The 20,356-nt window shown below is 44.4% G+C and overlaps 2 protein-coding genes across 2 annotated transcripts; both read left to right on the top strand.

The window, feature by feature from the left end:
- Window positions 1-1,128: 1,128 nt before the first annotated feature.
- On the top strand, window positions 1,129-2,533 carry LOC136644211 (olfactory receptor 9G4-like). The gene is made up of 2 exons (XM_066619852.1): window positions 1,129-2,019; window positions 2,447-2,533. Exons 1-2 carry the CDS (start codon window positions 1,129-1,131, stop codon window positions 2,531-2,533), a joined length of 978 nt encoding a protein of 325 aa, XP_066475949.1.
- Window positions 2,534-11,554: 9,021 nt separating this feature from the next.
- On the top strand, window positions 11,555-12,496 carry LOC136644204 (olfactory receptor 9G4-like). Its single transcript, XM_066619840.1, has one exon. It carries the CDS (start codon window positions 11,555-11,557, stop codon window positions 12,494-12,496), a length of 942 nt encoding a protein of 313 aa, XP_066475937.1.
- The last annotated feature ends 7,860 nt before the right edge of the window (window positions 12,497-20,356 follow it).

The following is a 20,356-nucleotide window of genomic DNA, read 5'->3' as shown; positions in this document are numbered from 1 at the left end:
TACTTCTGAGTAGACATGCCTAGAATGGGGCTGTGATGGACTTCTCCAGAAATTTCTCCAATCCCCTTTTAAAGGCATCTAGTCTAAACACCATCATCACATTCTGGGGCAAGGAGTTCCACAGACTAATGGCAGAGTAGGCAGCTGTTGTTTTGTGGCTGCAGCCTACCTATAGGCTTGCTCACACTTTCTTAGCTCCAACCAAAGTAGTCCACAGCTAGAGCATGACAGCAATTAGAACTGGAAGTGAAGAGAGGCTTTTTCCCCCTAAAGACCTTGCAGTGCACACCAAAAGGACTTTTCTTCCTGAGGCATGCAGCAGCCATTCTGAGATGTGTCTCTGAGCTGGTACTTCCTTCACATGTCTCTTCTCCTTCAGGACCCACCTGCCTAAATTGTGTTGAACACTTTCCTAAGGACTCTGGACTCACAAGTGGGGGGGGGGCAGGGCCAGGGCTGTGTAATAAAAGGAACTGGGGAGGGATGTGTGTGCTTTTTGTTGGCTCATTTAACTACCTTGCATGACTTGTCTATAATCCCCTTGTGCTTACCCTCTCCCTTTTTGAGGTGTTTTTCCACACTTAAAAGAGGCAAGGGCTGTGCATAATGTGGTCTGGTGTGGGGGAAAAGAGACTAGATTGAATTGGGTGGGTGTGAAAACCTCTGAGTTGCGGGGGGGGGGGATTATTATGTGTTCCATGTATTCCATGTAAACCCAAGACTTTCACAGCTAGTGAAGCAAATGCAAGCACAACCATCACGTTAATTATTAAATAATCTTCTTATGTATTACAAATTTAATTGTATTTTTTGTGTGTGAAGGTGGGGGGGTTGCATGTGGTCCCTACCATCTCAAAATTTTGCCTTAGTGGTCCCTGAGCTCCTAAAGGTTGGGAACCACTGATATAGATGATGGAAGACTGTAAGAGGTCCCAAGAGAAGGAATCTAAAAAACAGAGATGAAGGAAGCAGCAGACTGGACAATAGATAGTGAAACAAGAATCAAAACAAAAGGGCAGGAGAAAGAAGAAAGACTTGCAAACCTGAAATGTGCCCACCTTATTTGCCGTTATATATGAACATATAATGTTCTTTTCCTTGTATCAACAGATGCTGCCTATGAAAACAATGGAAATGGAAGGCAACCACACACTTGTGACTGACTTTGTCTTTGTGGGATTCACAAGAGACCCACTCCTCCGAATGGTCTTCTTTGCAGTGTTTCTGGCTTCATATACTCTAACACTGACTGGAAACATTGGCCTCATGGCACTGATCTACCTGGATCCACGCTTGCACACACCCATGTATTTCTTTGTGGGCAACCTTTCCTTCCTGGATAGCTGGTACACCTCAGTGTACATTCCACGGATTTTGTCTGACTGTATATCTAAGAACAATGTTATATCTCATGCTGGCTATGCAACCCAGTTCTTTTTCTCTGCTGGCTTGGCCTTCAGCGAGTGCTTCCTGCTGGCTGCCATGGCCTATGACCGCTACGTGGCCATCTGCAACCCACTACTCTATGCCACTGCCATGCCCAAGAAGCTCTGCATTCTGCTGGTTGTTGGATCTTACGTTGCCGGCTTTGCCAATGCCATTGTGCACACAGGCAACACCTTCCGATTACGTTTCTGTGGGAACAATGTTATCAACCACTTCTTTTGTGATGCACCACCGCTCATGAAATTGGCTTGCGATGATACCCGGGTTTATAAACTCATCATGACCACTGTCGTGGGTTGCGCTGTGGTGGCAACTACTGTTATCATTCTGGGCTCCTACATGGGCATTGTGGCAGCCATCATACGCATCCGCTCTGCTTCCAGGAGGGGCAAAGCATTCTCTACATGTTCCTCCCACCTAGTCTCTGTCTCCCTCTTCTATGGCTCCATCCTCTTGATGTATTCCCGACCAAGCTCCATGCGCACGCCAGATTGGGACAAAGCCAATGCTTTATTCTACACAGTTGTCAACCCTCTCGTTAACCCCATGATTTACAGCTTGCGCAATAAAGATGTGAAGGCAGCCTTCCAGAAATTTCTGAGGAGATTCATAATATCCAAGTGATTTGCGATAATGTTGCCACTGTCCACGTAATACAAAAATTAGCATGAAATTCCATCTCCCAGTGTCCTCTTTTTATTACTCCAGCATATCCAATAGTGGGGAGCACTGATACTCCACCTGCCAGATCCGATTACCTCAAGCCCTACTGAAGAATAGTGATGATTTTGTGTGCCTAAAGAGAAATTACAGGTGGGAACAAAGCAGGCATGTTCATACACACAATACTGCGATGTAGTGAGGGTCTGAGAGTTTCATGATTTTACGTAGAGTGTTGGAAAGGAATGACAGTCATGGGCCATTTCCTGTACTTGTTCTTTTGGTCAGCTGGGAAAAGCAGCATTGCTGAGTGCCATTTTTCCCATCAACGTGTTTCAAGTTGGAGGAAGCCAACAATTCGGCAAATGTTTCACTTGAGCCCCAATCAGTGGCATTCCTAGAGGGGGGGAGCGAAATGGTTTGCTAGCACTTCAATGCACTGTGTAAGCAGCCTCTCTTGCTTGCTTTTGGAGCCATTCCTGACAGTGAGAGCAACGCAGAGGAATGCCTTTAAAACTTATCATTTTGTTCCCCTCTCTGGGAATGCCGCTGGTCCCAATTCTAGTCCCCTCCCCACCACCGGAAGTAGTTTTGCATCAGCCTTCTCAGAGTACATGGGTAAGAATCTAGTAACTGCCTCCAAAGTATCAGAATCCTGCATACATCCTTTTACAAAAATTAATTCTATTTATTTGTGATCTAAGAAATTTGGCTAAACAATCACTAATAAGGGAAACACATGATTAAAGAACAAAGTAAATATATACCAAGAATACTATTTAACACTCATTATAGCAAGAATATTATTCCACACTCATGGTTGCTGGTTGGCAACCTTCAGTCTCGAAAGACTATGGTCTCAGAATTCCCTGGCGGTCTCCCATCCAAGTACTAACCATGCCTGACCCTGCTTAGCTTCTGAGATCAGATAAATTTGTGAAATAGGCAACAGACTGTAATCCCACCACCTCTCTCTCTGCACATTCATGCATACACACACTGAGCTTTGTCTGTGGCTGGTGTTGTCAAGCAAGCCTCTAATCATGGAATTTGGCTAATGCCTGGAAAGGCAGCAATATGAACCCTGTGGCAGAAAAGAGGCATGAAATAGAGTCTGTCCAAATGCTCAGTACCACTACAATAGGACATGGGAGTATTATTAACTCTCCATCACAAAGGAACCAGGTGGAAGGAGTCTACATTCAATTTCCCACCTTGGTCAGCCACATACGGCTCGGAAGCCCACAAATCCAAAAGGCATAGCCCTCCCCCTATGGTTGCCTCCTCCAGAAACTGTCATTCTGGTGTATACTACTGTTGGCTACAGTCATTCTGCAGAGCAATCATTTATTCATTTTTATTTATTATGATAAGAACATAAGAACAGCCCCGCTGGATCAGGCCATAGGCCCATCTAGTCCAACTTCCTGTATCTCACAGCGGCCCACCAAATGCCCCAGGGAGCACACTAGATAACAGACACAACCTGCCTCCTGGTGCCCTCCCCTGCATCTGGCAATATGTATATACTTCCTTCCACAATATGTATATGCTTCCTTTCTCAATAGACTCCAATGGTTTACATAGGCAGGTTGAACATAAATCTGTTTCTCAGTGAGATTTTTACAAGTATTGTTTCATCCATGGGACAATCTCATAGAACCTCCATTTCTCCAGCTGCTTCCTTTATAGTGCAGTCATCATCCTGGTTGCTGGCTCTTGCACTTTCCAAGCTCTTACAGGCAGCTGCAAACCCATCTTCAGAACAGATTCTCAAGGATGTTATCCATTTTTTGCCAGCTGACTCCTCCATGCAACTGATCACATTCAAGGAGAAATGTAAGCCATTTCTGTCCAATGTTGCATATATACAACCGGGACCAAACGTCTGCATCTGTGGGCTGGGCAGAAATGAGTTAAGTGGTTGAGGGCCCAATCCTATCCAATTTTCCGGTACCAGGGCAGCTGTGACAATGGGGCATGCGCTGCATCCTGTGGTGGAAAGGCAGTCACAGAGGCTTTCTCAAGAAAAGGGAATGTTCATTCCCTTACCTTGGGGCTGCATTTGGCTGCACCAGTGCTGGAAAGTTGGATAGGATTGGGCCCTAAGTTCAATTGTTAAATGGTAATACCTCTATGCAAGGCAATGAAATAGTACATCCAGTTTGGGTTAGATTATCCAAAGTTCAAAGATTTGCAAATAGAATGAACAGAATTCTTATTGTATGAGAAAGGTGGACTGTGCTGGACCAGATCCATTTAACAAAAAGGAAGCTTATTATAAGCAGAAATAAGACTGTACAGTAAATTCATCAGATGCCAATATGCTTTAATAACAAAGCAAGTCTGTGGCAAGTGGGGATCAGAGGATGCTTTTATACCTTTATAGTGATAAAATGTTGTATACTCTCTCATGGTGGTTTAACCTGTCACCATTGTGAAACCAATAACCCTCCCTAGTTCATAAATGGACTTGGTTGAATTTGCAGTCATGGATATCTTATTCTGTGGCTAATTTTTTTCTGTTGCTGCCACCTGTGAGTGGGTTGGATCCCCCCCCCCGCCGCCGCCTTTTTTTCCTGTTTCTTAGTTCTCAGAAATGGTGGATATTTTCTTCTTCAGTTTGAAATACCCGAAGGAGAAAGGAAGGCTCACTGTAGCTCACTGTAGCAGCCTAGTATTAATATTGCTACTTCAAATTAGCAAAAGGAAGAAGTAATTTTAATTGCTCACATAGGGAGCTGGGAGACATTTGGGAAACCATTGTGGTCACCTTAGATAAAAACGAAAAAAACCCTCTCAGTATAAAACACTTTTGACCCAAACTAATGGAGATAGCAAGAACATCAACAGTACTTCTTAAAGGTAAGACTAGTCACTCTGGCCTTAGATTGTGGGAATGATCCTGTGTCTTTACAATCTTAACTTTCCCGTCGTAGAAATAAGCCAATCCATGTATCTCCTTAAACCTGACTTGACTGCCAAGGCTCTGAAGGACAAACGCACTTCCATCCATTTCCATCTTCCGTTAAGAAGTTATGAAAATATTCACAGTTCATTTCTTCCCTTCTGCCTACAAGCAGGTATCTGTTCTCAGTGAATCAGGCAGGCATTTCATACACACCTTGGCAATTCAACCTCACACTCTACCTCTTTAAAAAATACGTAGTATTCCACGAAAGGGAATAGACTTGGACTGCACATCTGTGAAAAAGAACAGACAGAACTGTGGAAAGGAGGACAGGGAAGGAAACCTTTGTGAACAATCTCAAATTGCAAGCATAGTTGCACCCAAAGATTCTCTGTGGCATTCCAGGAGATCCTGGGCCATGTCGCTTGGGACATGCAATGCAGCCATTCATGGTACCAGCATATATTGAGGCAACACTGCGTATTTTCTCTGCTCAATGGTATTCTTCCCTTTCCTCCTTTCCTTTACCCCCAATAAGTATTTTGAAACTCTCTCTCTCTCTCTCTCTCTCTCTCTCTCTCTCTCTCTCTGTATGTGTGTGTCTTTGGAAGCGCCAAGTAAGTGTTGTTGATAGTTGCCTTTGTGCAAGTGAACTGCACATAAAACAAGAGCCAGTGTCATCACTAGCGTTTGCATCCCCCAGTGTGGAAGGCCAGCTATAATGTACCTCCTCCCATGAAGTGGAAAGGGCAACACCCCAGTGGTGGGTGTGGTGATGTGCCATTACTGTGTCCCGCTGGTTGTTTGGCTATGATTTTTGATAGGATAGACATTTCAACACAGTTTGTTTCATTGCATTCTGCATGAAATTACACATCAATTGATATATAACATGATGGTATTCAAAAATACCAAGATATTAACAATTTTGGTCAGTAGTGGTGTCACTCTGCCCCATGTGCTTCACCTGGTATGACCCGCACCCCTCCTGCACCCCCTAGTGATGCCACTGCAAGGGGCAACTGTATCGTGGCCTTCTACAAGTGGGTGGCACAACCACAGCTGAAATACTGTGTACAGTTCTGGTCATCACATCTCCCAAAGGTGCAGAAAAGGTGCAGAAGAGGACAATCAAAACAGGGAATATTTTCCTTACGAGGAAAGGTTACTGTGTTCAGTAAAATAAGCAGCCAGGGGGTCCATGATTGAGGTTTATAAAATTATGCATATTCTGTAGCGAGTGAAGGAAGGAAAGTTCTTCTCTACCTCTCACAACACTGGAACTAGAGGCTGTTCAATGAAATTGATTGACTGGAGACGAGGGCGTATTTCTTCACACGCTGCATAATTAACCTGCACAATTTGCTATTGCAAGATGCAGTGACCACCACTATCTGAGATGGCTTTAAAAGCAATTGGACAAATTCACGGAGGACAAATCTATTACTGGCTACCAGATAGGATGGCTATGTGCTATGTCCCTGTTCAGTGGCAGTATGCCATTTTCAGGGGAGCAATGGTGGAAGGCGGTGCACATTCATCTCTTCCTTGTGGACTACCAAGAAGCAACTGGTGAGTTACTTGTGGAAACAGGGTGCTGGATGCTGGCCTAGATGGGCCTCTGTCCTGATCCAAATGGGCTTTTCTTATGTTCTCATATTGCTATGCTTTTGTTTGTATGTTACAGTGACTATCCAAAATACAGAGACTGTCAGCAATTGCAACAGAATTGCAATAATAAGAGAGTGTTAGTGTTAAACAGGGATCAGAAGATGCTTTTATACTTTTAAAGTGGTATAAATTGTGCATTAATTTCATTTCTGCTGCATCTTGCTCCAATGTCCCTTGAGTATCTATCTTTGGTTTGTTTGAGCATCCAGAGTTTTCAGGATCGTGAAGAATCTCTTCCCACGTTGGTTTCTTTAGATTCTGAGGTCTGATTTTGGCTGTTTGTTGTCTTATGATAAGATGAGTTGCTTAGCTGATTTCTAAAGAACTAAAGGGCAGCTGACCATTTATAAAAACTGTAGGATGAGCATATGAATGAGACCTTGATGGTCTCATGTGATCAGGTTCAGTAATAATGGTCACGAATCAAGTGACTAAAGATGGAGTGGCCCACCAAATGCTTCAGGGAACACACTAGACAACAGACACAACCTGCGTCCTGGTACCCTCCCCTGCATCTGGCAATCAGAGGCAGCCTACCTCTACCTTGTGCATACCTACCATGACTTGTAGCCTGTGATGAACTTTCCCTCCAGAAATTTGTCCAATCTCCTCTTAAAGGCATCTAACAACAACAACAACAACAACAACAACAGGTATTTATATACCGCCTTTCTTGATCTTTATTCAAGACTTTATTCAAGGCGGTTTACATAGGCAGGCTTTATTTAAATCCCTTATTAAATAGGGATTTTTACAAATTGAAAGAAGGTTCTTTCTTTCAAGAACCACTACATTCAGGTGTTTCATTCCGATCTGGCTTCACATTCTGGCCTCCATCCTCCCACGCTCAGAGCAGATGGAATAGCTCGGCTTCAGCTTGTCAGCTGCTTCAAGGTCTCACGGTGCCGGTGGCCTCGAACTGGCGACCTTGTGGATGTTATCTTCAGGCAGACGGAGGCACTACCCTCTAGACCAGACCTCCTGCCCCTAGGCAAGTTATCGTCCCTACTTCCTGTGGCAAGGAGTTCCACAGACTAATTACCCGCTGGGTAAAGAAATATTTTCTTTTGTCTGTCCTAACTCTCCCAACACGCAAATTTAGTGGATGTCCCCTGGTTGTGGTGTTATGTGAAAGGGGAAAGAGTGTCTCTATATCCGCTATATCTATATAATTTTGTATGTCTCAATCATGCCCCCCTCAGGTGCCTCTTTTCTAGGCTGAAAAGGCCCAAACATTGTAGCCTTTCCTCATAAGGGAGGTGCCCCAGCCCAGTAATCATTTTGGTTGCTCTCTTCTGCACCTTTTCCATTTTCACTATATCCTTTTTGAGATGTGGTGACCAGAACTGGACACAATACTCCAGGTGTGGCCTTACCATCAATTTGTACAATGGCATTATAATATTAGCCATCTTATTCTCAATACCTTTTCTAATTATCCCAAGTATAGAATTGGCCTTCTTCACTGCTGCCGCACATTGGGTTGACACGTTCATTGAGCTGTCCACAAGCACCTCAAGATCTCTCTCCTGTCCTGTCACAGACAGCTCAGAACCCATTAGCCTATATGTAAAGTTTTGATTCTTTGCCCCAATCTGTATGACTTTACATTTACTTACATTGAAATGCATCTGCCATTTTGCTGCCCATTCTCCTGGTTTGGAGAGATCCTTCTGGAGCTCTTCACAATCTCATCTAGTCTTCACCACTCAGAAAAGTTTGGTGTCATCTGCAAATTTGGCCACCTTGCTGCTTAACCCTGTCTATCAACAATCACTTGTTGATAAGGCAAATTTGAGTGTTGGGTTTGTTCATCCTTCTACCTGGTTGTATCAATTTCTTGCACAGCATGAAGAAAATGTGCCCTCTAGTGACCGGTTCTGATCATGCATGGTGCTTAACTGCTCTTGCATCGCTGACTTAAGCAATACACACAGTTACACCAGTTGCATTTTTGGATTCTCCTCCCAGGAAAAACAATTTCTTTTCAGGATTCTGCTGTTTTATAATATGTGTTTTCAGCCTAGGAATGAGTTGTCTAAATATAGCTGTTTACAGTTAGCCAATTGAGGGGTGGGGGAATTACAGTTCATACACCCTATTCAGTGACAGAAAACCTCCATTCTGGATATACCCTTATCTCATCATTTTTTGAAAGTTATCAAAGAAGGGAAAAGGAAAGGAGTGTGACAGAATGTGAGAAACTGCTTATAAAGGTGAAACGTCACAAACAGATTTTTTCCCCTACTTTCCACTTGTAGGATGTTTGTGTCCAGATTGCAGCTCCCTGTGCAAAATGCTTAATGATTGATCAGGTACATATTGGTGTGAGCACATGTTGCCAAGCTATCTTCCTGAATCATATGTCTCCCCAAGTATAGCATCTCAGCACAAAGAAAGGAGTGGTTACTTTCCCCTGCATAGCATTATTCATATTCACTGATGTGTGGCTGTGCTTTGGGTCTACTTGGAACAGAAAAGGTGCTCACACATTACATGGTACCTTGGTTCTGTTTGACACGGTTGTTTACACACAACATACAACCGACCTGCACAATCAGTTCCATGCTATTGGTTTAATGCATATCAGATGACTGACAAAGTACAGCCAAGAATGGAATAGAAGTGCACCAATTTATAACCCACTCAAGCTCTGAAACAGCGTTGTACATAAGTAATACTGCAACAGTGGCCACATTGCACTGTGTTAGGACACAAGCAAAGACACTCGGCCATCAAACAACTTCCCAGACTCACACCCACAGCCTCTGCAGTGGTTTACCAAGGTCCCTGCAGCTGTTATACAGTTGGCTATTCAACTGATAAGGTTCAAGGTGTTCATTCCTTTAGCAAAATGTCCTCTCATTAAATCTAAATAGCTCCCACTATTCAGTACACACAAACACCCAAATCTTCCAAACTCATAACATTTCAAACTAAAAAGCCCATCCATCTTCAGGGTAGCACTGCTCCAGTGGCATTTGATTGAGTTTGATATTGCCTGATGAAAAAAAATTGTGATTCACTATTCCTCTTACAGTATAATACAAGAAAGTACCCTGACCCTAACAATGAATTCAATCATTAGGACTGCAACATTTATGGTGCAATCATATACATGTATACTCAGGTGTAAGCCCCACTGTGTTTAATGGACTTACTCAGAGGTAAGTGTGCTGGTTGTACATGAATTTTAGAAATCTATGGGCGGCAGATATTGCCACTAACTTAGAAGAAGTTAGAACCATTCATATTCACCCAAGAGGCAGTGGCTTTTCTAAGAGGTTTCCTGCTTTGTCAGACCATGCATCAAATAAAAACAAGTGGGCATCTTTTTCTATAGCAGCAATTCTCACACATTTAGCATTGGGACCCACTTTTTAGAATGAGAATCTGTCAGGACCCACCAAAAGTGGTCATGACCAGAAGTCATGACCAGAAGTGACATCATCAAGCTGGAACATTTTTAGCATTTTTAGCAACCCTAGGCTGCAATCCTACCCACACTTACCCAACAGTAAGTCCCATTTACTATCATTGTTAAAAGAATATACATAGTAGCTTGTTAAAAGTACAGGTCTGTAACATTTCCCCAAATGCAGTCACATACCACTGTAGCATCAAGTCTAATATATTAAAAATAAAATATTGAAATGAATGGGGATCCACCTGAAATTGGCTCACGACGCATCTAGTGGGTCCCAACCCACAGTTTGAGAAACACTGTTCTATAGGATTATTTCACTGATACACAAAAGTTTACAGATATGATTGACTAAAAAGCATGTCAGTATTGAATTAAATGGAGTGATAGTCCTAATGATAATATTTTAATGAAAAGTATTTTACTTGCAATCCTTTACACACTTACATGGAAGTATGTTCCATTGAACTCAAAGGAACTTTTGGTACTTAACATAAGAACATAAGAACAGCTCCACTGGATCTGAGTGACTTCTGCATAAAATTGCAGTTATTCTAGCCCTGTCCCTGTACGCCTTTGAAATAATGGCAAAAGCTTCTGTGATCAGAAAATGAATGAAACTGCTACGTCCCTTTCGAGTCTAGCCTTCCTGATGATAGCACCCATCATGCCGCCGGTGGATGTTCTGTCAGTTCAGCACTGGATTGGCAAACCACATTCAGTACAGATTATGTGATATGTTATGGCAAGATCCACAATGATACATAATGTTAACACAGCACATGATGAACATTTACAGAATATTTCAGAAGCAAAAAGATCAGATTTGGTAATCCACAAAATCTTACTAAGATTTTAGTAAGGAACATTTTCAGCACATCCTTCAAAATAACATACGAATTCTGCATGCTATGAATGATCAGAAAGTACATTAGGAAGTGATAGATTTGGGGCTAATTTTCAGTAGATAATTCAGAGTTTCTATCTCCCATTTGTTTAACAGGGTGTAAAATTACAGTACGGGGGCCTGTACAGATTTGTACAAGTACTGTACAAAGTACTGTAAAATCACAAGTACTTTCTCTGCCATGCCTTACCTTGTGCTAATTACTCATCTCACAATATTTCTCAATCATAGGTCACCTTAGCAGTTCTTCTCATCAGTTTTAGAGTTTTATGTTAGAATCCCTTTTTTGTAATAATGCAGATAGAGATTTGTGCACCTAGTTGATCCCTCTTTGGCCAATTGGCTTCTATCCATGCTGCCCTTTTATAACTGCCTCCAATTGGTAGCCGTCTGGATTCCAGTAGTAAAAGAACAGTGTGGGTCACACAAGGTTGCAGTGCAACTGTCCCAATTTCCCTGTACATCCCAGAAGTGAATGTCAAAACTCCAGTCTCTCTCTTCACTCTGTTAACAGATAATGATGACTATGGAGACAATGGAAATGGATGGCAACCACACGCTAGTAACCAATTTTGTCTTGGTGGGATTCACAGCTGATCCATCCCTCCGTATGGTCTTGTTTGTGCTGTTCCTGGCTTCCTACACTCTAACACTGACCGGAAACATCGGCCTCATGGCACTGATCTACCTGGATTCCCGCTTGCACACACCCATGTACTTTTTTGTGGGAAGCCTTTCCTTCCTGGATGTCTGGTATTCCTCAGTCTACACTCCACGGATCATGTCTGACTGCGTATCCAAGAACAACGTCATGTCCCTTTCTGGCTGTGCAGCCCAGTTCTTCTTCTCCGCTGGCTTTGCCTACAGCGAGTGCTTCCTGCTGGCTGCCATGGCCTATGATCGCTATGTGGCCATCTGCAACCCACTACTCTATGCCACTGCCATGCCCAAGAAGCTCTGCATTCTGCTGGTTGTTGGATCTTACGTTGCCGGCTTTGCCAATGCCATTGTGCACACAGGCAACACATTCAGATTACATTTCTGTGGGAACAATGTTATTAACCACTTCTTTTGTGATGCGCCACCACTTGTGAAAATGGCCTGTGATGACACCTGGGTCTATGAACTTATCTTGGCCTCTGTCATTGGTTGCAATGTCATGGCAACCACTGTTCTCATTTTGGGCTCCTACACAGGCATTGTAGCAGCCATCATGCGCATCCGCTCAACTGCTGGGAGACGCAAGGCTTTCTCCACTTGTTCTTCCCACCTCATCTCTGTCTCCCTCTTCTATGGTTCCATCCTCTTGATGTATTCCAGACCCAGCTCCACACACACACCAGACTGGGACAAAGCAAATGCTTTGTTCTACACAGTTGTCAATCCTCTTGTCAACCCCATGATTTACAGCTTGCGCAACAAAGATGTGAAGGCAGCTTTCCAGAAAGTCCTGGGGAGATTCATAAGACTCAAGTGAATGGAGTAAAGTTGCAACTGTCTGTACAAAATAAAAATGAAGCACTGCCCTCTAGTGTCCTCCTTGATTATTCCAGCATGACAGAAAGTGCAGAGTACCAGGAGTCCAAATGGACAACCTCAGAGTCCTGCTGCGGCTTGTGTGTCCTTTTGGATGTCCAAATTTCTTTAATTCACGTTCTTCCATTGACAATTTCTCCCCCAGCCTCATCCTATTTCTTCACAGCAGCATCTGCAGTCTTTTAAAACATGAGAAAGAGAATAGCAGAATGGAAAGAAGTATAGAAAATCACAATGACATCACACAGTGTAATCAGGGGAAGGGGGAAGCGCTCAGATGGCATTTCAACAATGCCTTCACAGGCATTTTCCCTAATTTAGTCACTCCCTGAGAGTAGTGCCAGAGTTTAAAATGTGCAGCGCAATCCTATCTTGCGCTGGAACAGGCAGGCCAGGAGGCCTGCGCTGTACCCAGCTCAAGACTGGAGCCAGAATCAGCTCAGTTGGAGGCAAGGGGAAACTCTTCCCCATACCCCTGGGTAAGCCACCATGGCCCAATGGGTATCCTCGGACCTCAGGAGGTGACAGAAGTCCAAGGAGAACAGAGCAGCTTGGAGCCGCTCCGCACTGCTTGGGGAATGGGGTTGGGATCCGGCATAACTGCTGGGTCCCAGCCCCACCTACACTCCCTGACTGCCTGCTCCCTGGAATGCCCTCTGCCCTCCCTCCCTCTGCCCCGGAACGCCTCCCTCCAGTCTTCTCCCTGCCCTCCCCAGACATCTGTGTCGGCCGGCGCAGCCTTCCCTCTCCGTGTCGGCGCTGATGCCGGATGTGGCCTCCATGGGCCGGCGCATGTCCCTGTACCGGCCCAGCCGACACATGAGGAGGCAGAAACATGCTTGTGGGGACTTGTGCCAGCCTAACTAGTAATTAGGATTGTGCCCTCAGGAACATTCCCTTATGCAGTTATGGATCATAGTTTAAGATGTAATGAGTGGCTCTGAAAATCGGGACCTGAAAATGGGGCTGCTCAAGTTAAACAAGATGTGAAATTGCTCTATGAACTACTGTAAAAATCTTTCTGCAGATGACAATTGAGGTTTAATTCATTCCTGTTTTCTCCATTAATGGATCGACAAACATTACAGTGAATGGGGACAAGCAGGGTAGGTAAATGCTGATGTCCTATCAAAGTGCCACACATGGCAATACTTTCTTTTCAGTCCAGCTCTTAAAGATACAGGAGCCCCCTCAGTTGTTTTGACTGGTAAGCCTAGATTATATTCATAATCTACTTTTCTTTCCCAGTGGAACCCAAAGCAGCCTTCATGGCTTTCCTAGCAGGCACCTATTCAGGCATTGACTAGACCCAGATCTTAGCATCAGCAAGATAGCTGCAGCATGTGCCCTCAGAAACATGGTCCAGACATAGCACTCTCTCCTGTAGGGGAGAGTCCCCCCCCCCCATTTTTTGCCTACTATTTTTTAGTTTTGGACACTTTCCCCATGAGGCTTCTGTGCCGGCTCAGTTTTTAAAAGCTATTGGGACATGCAGAGCTTTTGTCCTTCGTTTGAAAATGCCATTCACAAACAACCATTTGTATTATCTAAGGTAATGGCATTGCTAAGGGGCTAGGGGGCAATTGCGTCAGGCTCCATGGTTGGGGGCATCGGGGGTGCCTTTCCAAGGCCCCGGAAGGCCTTCCACAGCCTCCCTGAGCCTTGGAAAGCCATACAAGACCTGCTGGAGGTCTTACAAACACACTTCGCAAAAATCAGAAGTGCATTTGTAAGGCCTCTGTTAGGCCTTCCAAGAGTCAGGAAGGCCATGCAAGGCTTCCTCTACCCTCGGAAGGCCTGTCTAAGGAGGGGGCAAAAAAAATGTTTGCCCTGGGTGCCAGATGGCATAGCTATACAGCTGATCTAGGGAATCCCATGTTTGACAATGTAACCTTTGCCTGGAATAGATTACAGCTTTAGGGGTGGGTGTTGCAAAGCCAGTCAGTCTACTAGCGCCAGCTCTGGGCATACTCCCTTCTGTCTAAGCCTCTTATCACTTTCCTTGAACAGATTTCAAGTCAGACTGGTCTCAGTTCAAGCAAGCAGACAAGAATATGCCAGGCACTAGTCAATAAGAAGCTGGGCATATCCAGGCTTGTTCCATAAAACACTCCCCAGGCATCCAAAGCCCAATTTTTCTGCCTCCTTCCTAGATCCGGTCCTACCATAAAGCAGGGTGTAGCAAACTGCTTCAGGCAGCAATGCTACCAGGCATGCTCCATCTAAGATACATGTGACATGCACACAGGGAATCTATTGCATGTGTATGGACCAATAATGTGGCTCATAGATGGCACAACTCAAATAGCATGAAGAGACGAAGGGCTTCTATTGTGGGGATAAGGATACAATAACTGGGAAGGTGAATTGAAAAGATGTGCAGTACAAAATGCACACACAGTCAGGGAACTAGGACTAAAGTGCGGTGGTTTCCAGCTGGGAAGAAAGAGTAAAAGAAAATCCTTACAGGGAGAAGAGAGAATATAATGGTGTAAACAGAGGAGGGGAGAAAGGGAGGGCATCAGGATGTTAGCATTTTGGGGAAATCAGAGGGATTACTCAGGGGAATGAGAGGCTGAAAAAGCAGGGATTATGCTGTCGCAGGAGGGGGCGGGAAGAAGAAGAGGAAAGAAAGAGAAAGGGCCAAGGGTCCAGCCACAGTATGAGACCATGGTTGAGTCTTTGCTGTCTGTAGCCTGAACCAGGGCTACAGGTTAAGAGTGAGCCCCTCAGTGGGCTATGAAAACACTTCACTCTCTTGTGGGGGAGAATGGGAGTGCTCAACACAGCACCAGTGAGTTCTGAACAATTCACAAGCAATGACAGGAGTAGTAGCAAAGCCAGGCAGCAACAAGACAAACAGGCAGGTTATGTGACCCAGATTTGTATAACCACAATTCTCATAGGGGAACACAGAAGCTATTATGGGGTGAGCTCATCAAGGACTATTCTTCTGATGGTCCACCCTCAGTTGGAGGAAGGTGCCTCTTTGTTCTGCTCCTTGAGGAGGGTATGATGTAAGGCTCCTTGATTGCTGTGGAGGCCAGTACCTTCACTACCATACAGCTTTGGATTTGAGTTTACTGTATAGTGAAGTTGGTGAGGGGAGCCAAGGTTGAAGGCAGCACTTCTTTTGTGTGCCTGCAAGACTTTGTTTACTTTGAAGCCAGGAGGTGGCCCAGATGTGGTCTTGTCTATAGGTTTAAGAACGCAATCCTAACCCACTTTCCAGCCCTGGCATAGCTGTGCCAGTGGGGCATGTGCTGCATCCTGCAGTTGGAGGGGAAATTGCAGAGGCCTCCTCAAGGTTACGCAATGTTTGTTCTTTTACTTTGGAGTTGCATTTCCCTTATGTTGGTGCTGGAAATTGGGTTAGGATTGAGCCCTAAGGTGAGACTGGTTGTGAAATTTTCCAAAAAGGAATGCAAGGATGGAAAGATTAGATTAGATAAGAGAGAGAGAGAGAGAGAGAGAGAGAGAGAGAGAGAGAGAGAGAGAGAGAGATGTATGTTAGCTGACCTTATAAAAGATAATAACCACATTTTTGCTCTTCCACTCAAGGCACTTAAACATGGTAACAGCACTGATTTTTCCACTCTCAAGTGGGTTGAGTGTAGATCCTAATCCTGTCTGTTCAGTCCTATGACTGAGCTGCATTAGTCATCACAATTCCTCTGCATACATTGATTGAAAGTAATCAGTATACTCTTGTAGTTCATCAGGTAGCACCAGCCCAACCCAAAAAGAAAGGAGAGTAGCATAAAATGCCAGACCTGTGACACGATTCACCAAACTATCCCATATCAGTAGCATGGAGGAGAGCACCAATCCACACTATGCTCTCAAACATATGCCCTGTGTTGCTGGTATGGCAATCTGTACCCCTTCCTATATCACAGGGACTGCCAGAATAATTCCCGGTGAGATCCTTTGGTGTAATGCCTTGGGACTTTTGGTAAATTGAAGTGAGAATACACAAAAAAGGAAGCCCTGGTAGTAGTTTTCTTCCCTACACACAGTCACGCATATGCTTGCATGCACACACACACACCCTTTCACAGAGCAACAAAAAATAGGGGCACTTGTAATTTACTACAGTGTGCATTTGACCACCCGATAAATCAGTCACAGAAATGTACCTGTCAAATAGAAAGGGGAATGTTGCTACCCTTCGTCTCCTGATGAGGTATCAGATGAAGCAAGTGGCAGTATAATATTTTTCAACTACAGGCATGTGCCGCTTAACAAGTGTTAACTTAATGACTGACCACATATACAATGGTGGTCAAAGCACAAAAAGAGCTTTGCAAAGAAGAGGTAATCTATCTCTAGTAGCCTGTGCAGCCAGCTGGTGTCTGGCAGGGAGTGTCTGTTTACACAACAAATGCAATAGATTCACTTAATGACCTAATTGCACAACAACAGGGATCAGAGAACATATCCCCATCATTAAGTGTTTCACACCTGTACTTGATAGGCAGTTGCTGCAGGTACACACATTCTCACCTGATAGATGGTCCATTGGCTGTTCCTAATCGTGAATCATGGAAGTGGCTACTCTTGGTTGTGAATATCAAACTGAAGGGACTCTAAACAAGTTTCACTCCCAGGGAAATTGTTGCTCGGAGGGGGGGGGGGTTTACCAGGATCATAGTATGAAGGGAAGGGGTAAATCCTCCCTCCCCATGCTCTGCAGTTCTGATCCCTATCAGGGTCCTCTTTGATTGCTATTTTAATTTTTTTTTAAGATGAAATACCAAATAAATTTTTCTGTATCACACCTGTAGTGGCACCACAACTATGGAATTCCCTACGGGGGGAAACGAAGACCTTCCCCCTCCCTCATGGTCTTTCGGCAAGGTCTCAAAACGTTTTTGTTCCATCTTGTGTTTGATAATGTGTTGTCTGTTCCCTGTGTCCCTACAACAGTGCTTGGGTTATAAATAGTTGCCCTCCTCCAATTGATTGTTGCCCTTCTGATTTTATTTATTGTTTTATATATTGTGTATTTTCAGTCTTGAATTGTAAGCCGCCTTGAGCATTTGCTCTGGCATAGGAAAGGCAGGATATAAATCTTTTAAATAAATAAGGGCGCAATCCTAACCCCTTATGTCAGTGCTTTCCAGCACTGGCATAGCGGTGCCAATGGGACGTGTGCTTTATCCTGCAGTTGGATGTCACTCGCGGAGGCCTCCTCAAAGTAAGGGAATGCTTGTTCCCTTACCTCAGAGCTGCATTGCCCTTATGTCAGTGCTGGAAAGCACTGACATAAGAGGTTAGGATTGCACCCTCAATCTGTTTTGACCCCTATTGTTCCATATTAATTAATATGCTTAAAGGATATGATCTTGAACATGCCCTCCCTGCCCCCATTACTAGGTTCCTCTCAATTCCCTATTGATCATTTGACACTCTCCCTGTAGAAGATGATCCCAGATGCATGCTCCCCCTGACCCCAGCAAGTACAGATGGACAGATCATTGAAAGGCCCTTCAGAACCCTGGCCCTCTCAGGGCTCTTCTGCCAGATCAGCCAGTGCGTGAATGAATGCACTGAATGTGGGTGGCCTTTAACTTCATTTGAGGAGGGATGCACTGCATGCACAGGATGATTGAAGAGCTTGGTATGACGGGCTGGGAAGGACAGGGAGAGTGATGTTAAAATACGTTTCAGAGAAACAAACCATCTCCATTTGCGTAGTTTGGAACCTGACACTCATCTTTGTCTTTCTTCATTTCCTCTGCCTGGTTTTGCTGAGCTGTTTCCACCTCTGAGTTCCTTTGGTTTTCTGAGAAGTCCAGTTTCACTTCTCCCTATACAGGCACACACTCACATGCACAACCACACAAGAGGCCTTTTCATGCAATCCTTGTTGCTCTTCCAGTATCAGTCAACTGCAGGACACACTTCAGCTTATTTCTGACTGTGCATATGTCCATGGCACTGCCATGATGGCAGTATATGCTGTGAGGTTCAGCCAGGGCCATATTAATCCATGGCAGAGTCCCTAGGTAATTGCTATGGTGTGGAGTGCAAAGTGCTTTTAGCCACTGGAGTCACTGGAGGGTGCAGGTAACATTGTCTCAGCAAAAAAAAAAAATGATGGGCCCTGTCCCTGCAGGGCCCCTAGGTTTCAGCTTAGTCAGCCTTATGAATAATACGACCCTGGGTTCAGCATCCACCCAGTCCCACCTGCAATATGAAAATAATAATATTTATCTACCTTACCTGGCTGTTTGAAAAGATGACTTAATATGTAAAATGCAAGCAAGCATTAAAGCACTGTACTGTATGCATTGTGAGCTGCCCCGAGGCCTTTGTGAGAAGTGGGACAGAAATCCTAAAATTAAAAAAAAAAAAAAGTAACAAACATGATGAATGAGTAGGAGCATGATAAGTGAGAGGAGGAGTTTGAAGATGAGATATAGGAGTAGAAGATGAATCAGTAGAAATATGATACAAAATTATGCAGGGATTGGAGAGAGAGAGAGAGAGAGAGAGAGAGAGAGAGAGAGAGAGAGAGAGAGACTCTTTTTCCTCTCACTGAACCAGGGGATATCCACTAAAATTGAGTGTTGGGAGAGTTAGGACAGACAAAAGAAAATGTTTCTTTACCCAGCATATAATTAGTCTGTGGAACCCCATGCCACCTGAAGTGATGATGAAGTGGTGATAGGCTGATGGGTTCTGAGCTGTGTGTGTTACAGATCAGGAGAGAGATCTTGGGGTGGTGGTGGACAGGTCGATGAAAGTGTCGACCCAATGTGCAGTGGCAGTAAAGAAGGCCAATTCTCTGCTTGGGATCATTAGAAAAAGTATTAAGAACAAAACAGCTAATATTATAATGCCGTTGTACAAATTTATGGTAAGGCCACACCTGGAGTATTGTGTCCAGTTCTGGTCACCGCATCTCGAAAAAGACATAGTGAAAATGGAAAAGGTGCAAAAGAGACTGACTAAGATGATTACTGGGCTGGGGCACCTTCCTTATGAGGAAAGGCTACAGCGTTTGGGCCTCTTCAGCCTAGAAAAGAGACTCCTGAGGGGGGACATGATTGAGACATACAAAATTATGCAGGGGATGGACAGAGTGGATAGGGAGATGCTCTTTACACTCTCACATAACACCAGAACCAGGGGACATCCACTAAAATTGAGTGTTGGGAGAGTCAGAACAGACAAAAGAAAATATTTCTTTACTCAGCGTGTGGTTGGTCTGTGGAACTCCTTGCCACAGGATGTGGTGATGGCATCTGGCCTGGATGCCTTTAAAAGGGGATTGGACAAGTTTCTGGAGGAAAAATTCATTACGGGTTACAAGCCATGATGCGTATGTGCAACCTCCTGATTTTAGAAATGGGCTATATCAGAATGCCAGATGCAAGGGTGGGCACCAGGATGAGGTCCCTTGTTATCTAGTGTGCTTCCTGGGGCATTTGGTGGGCCGCTGTGAGATACAGGAAGCTGGACTAGATGGGCCTATGGCCTGATCCAGTGGGGCTGTTCTTATGTTCTTATCTTGCCTAGATGCCTTTAAGAGGAGATTGGCCAGATTTCTGGAGGAAAAGCCCATCACGGGTTACAAGTCATGACAGGTATGTGCAAGCTCCCTATTTTAGAAGTAGGCTGCCTCAGAATGCCAGATGCAAGGGAGGACACAGGCTGGGTCTTGCCTTGTTTGCTCCCTGAAGCATTTGGTGGGCCACTGTGAAATGCAGAAAGCTGGACTAGATGGACCTTTGGCCTGATCCAGCAGGGCTCTTATGTTCTTCATGGATTGCCCCCTCTTTTTCTCAGGCTG

Source organism: Tiliqua scincoides, chromosome 1 (assembly GCF_035046505.1).
Source record: "Tiliqua scincoides isolate rTilSci1 chromosome 1, rTilSci1.hap2, whole genome shotgun sequence".
NCBI lineage: Eukaryota > Metazoa > Chordata > Lepidosauria > Squamata > Scincidae > Tiliqua > Tiliqua scincoides.
This window is presented reverse-complemented; position numbering and strand designations above follow the sequence as displayed.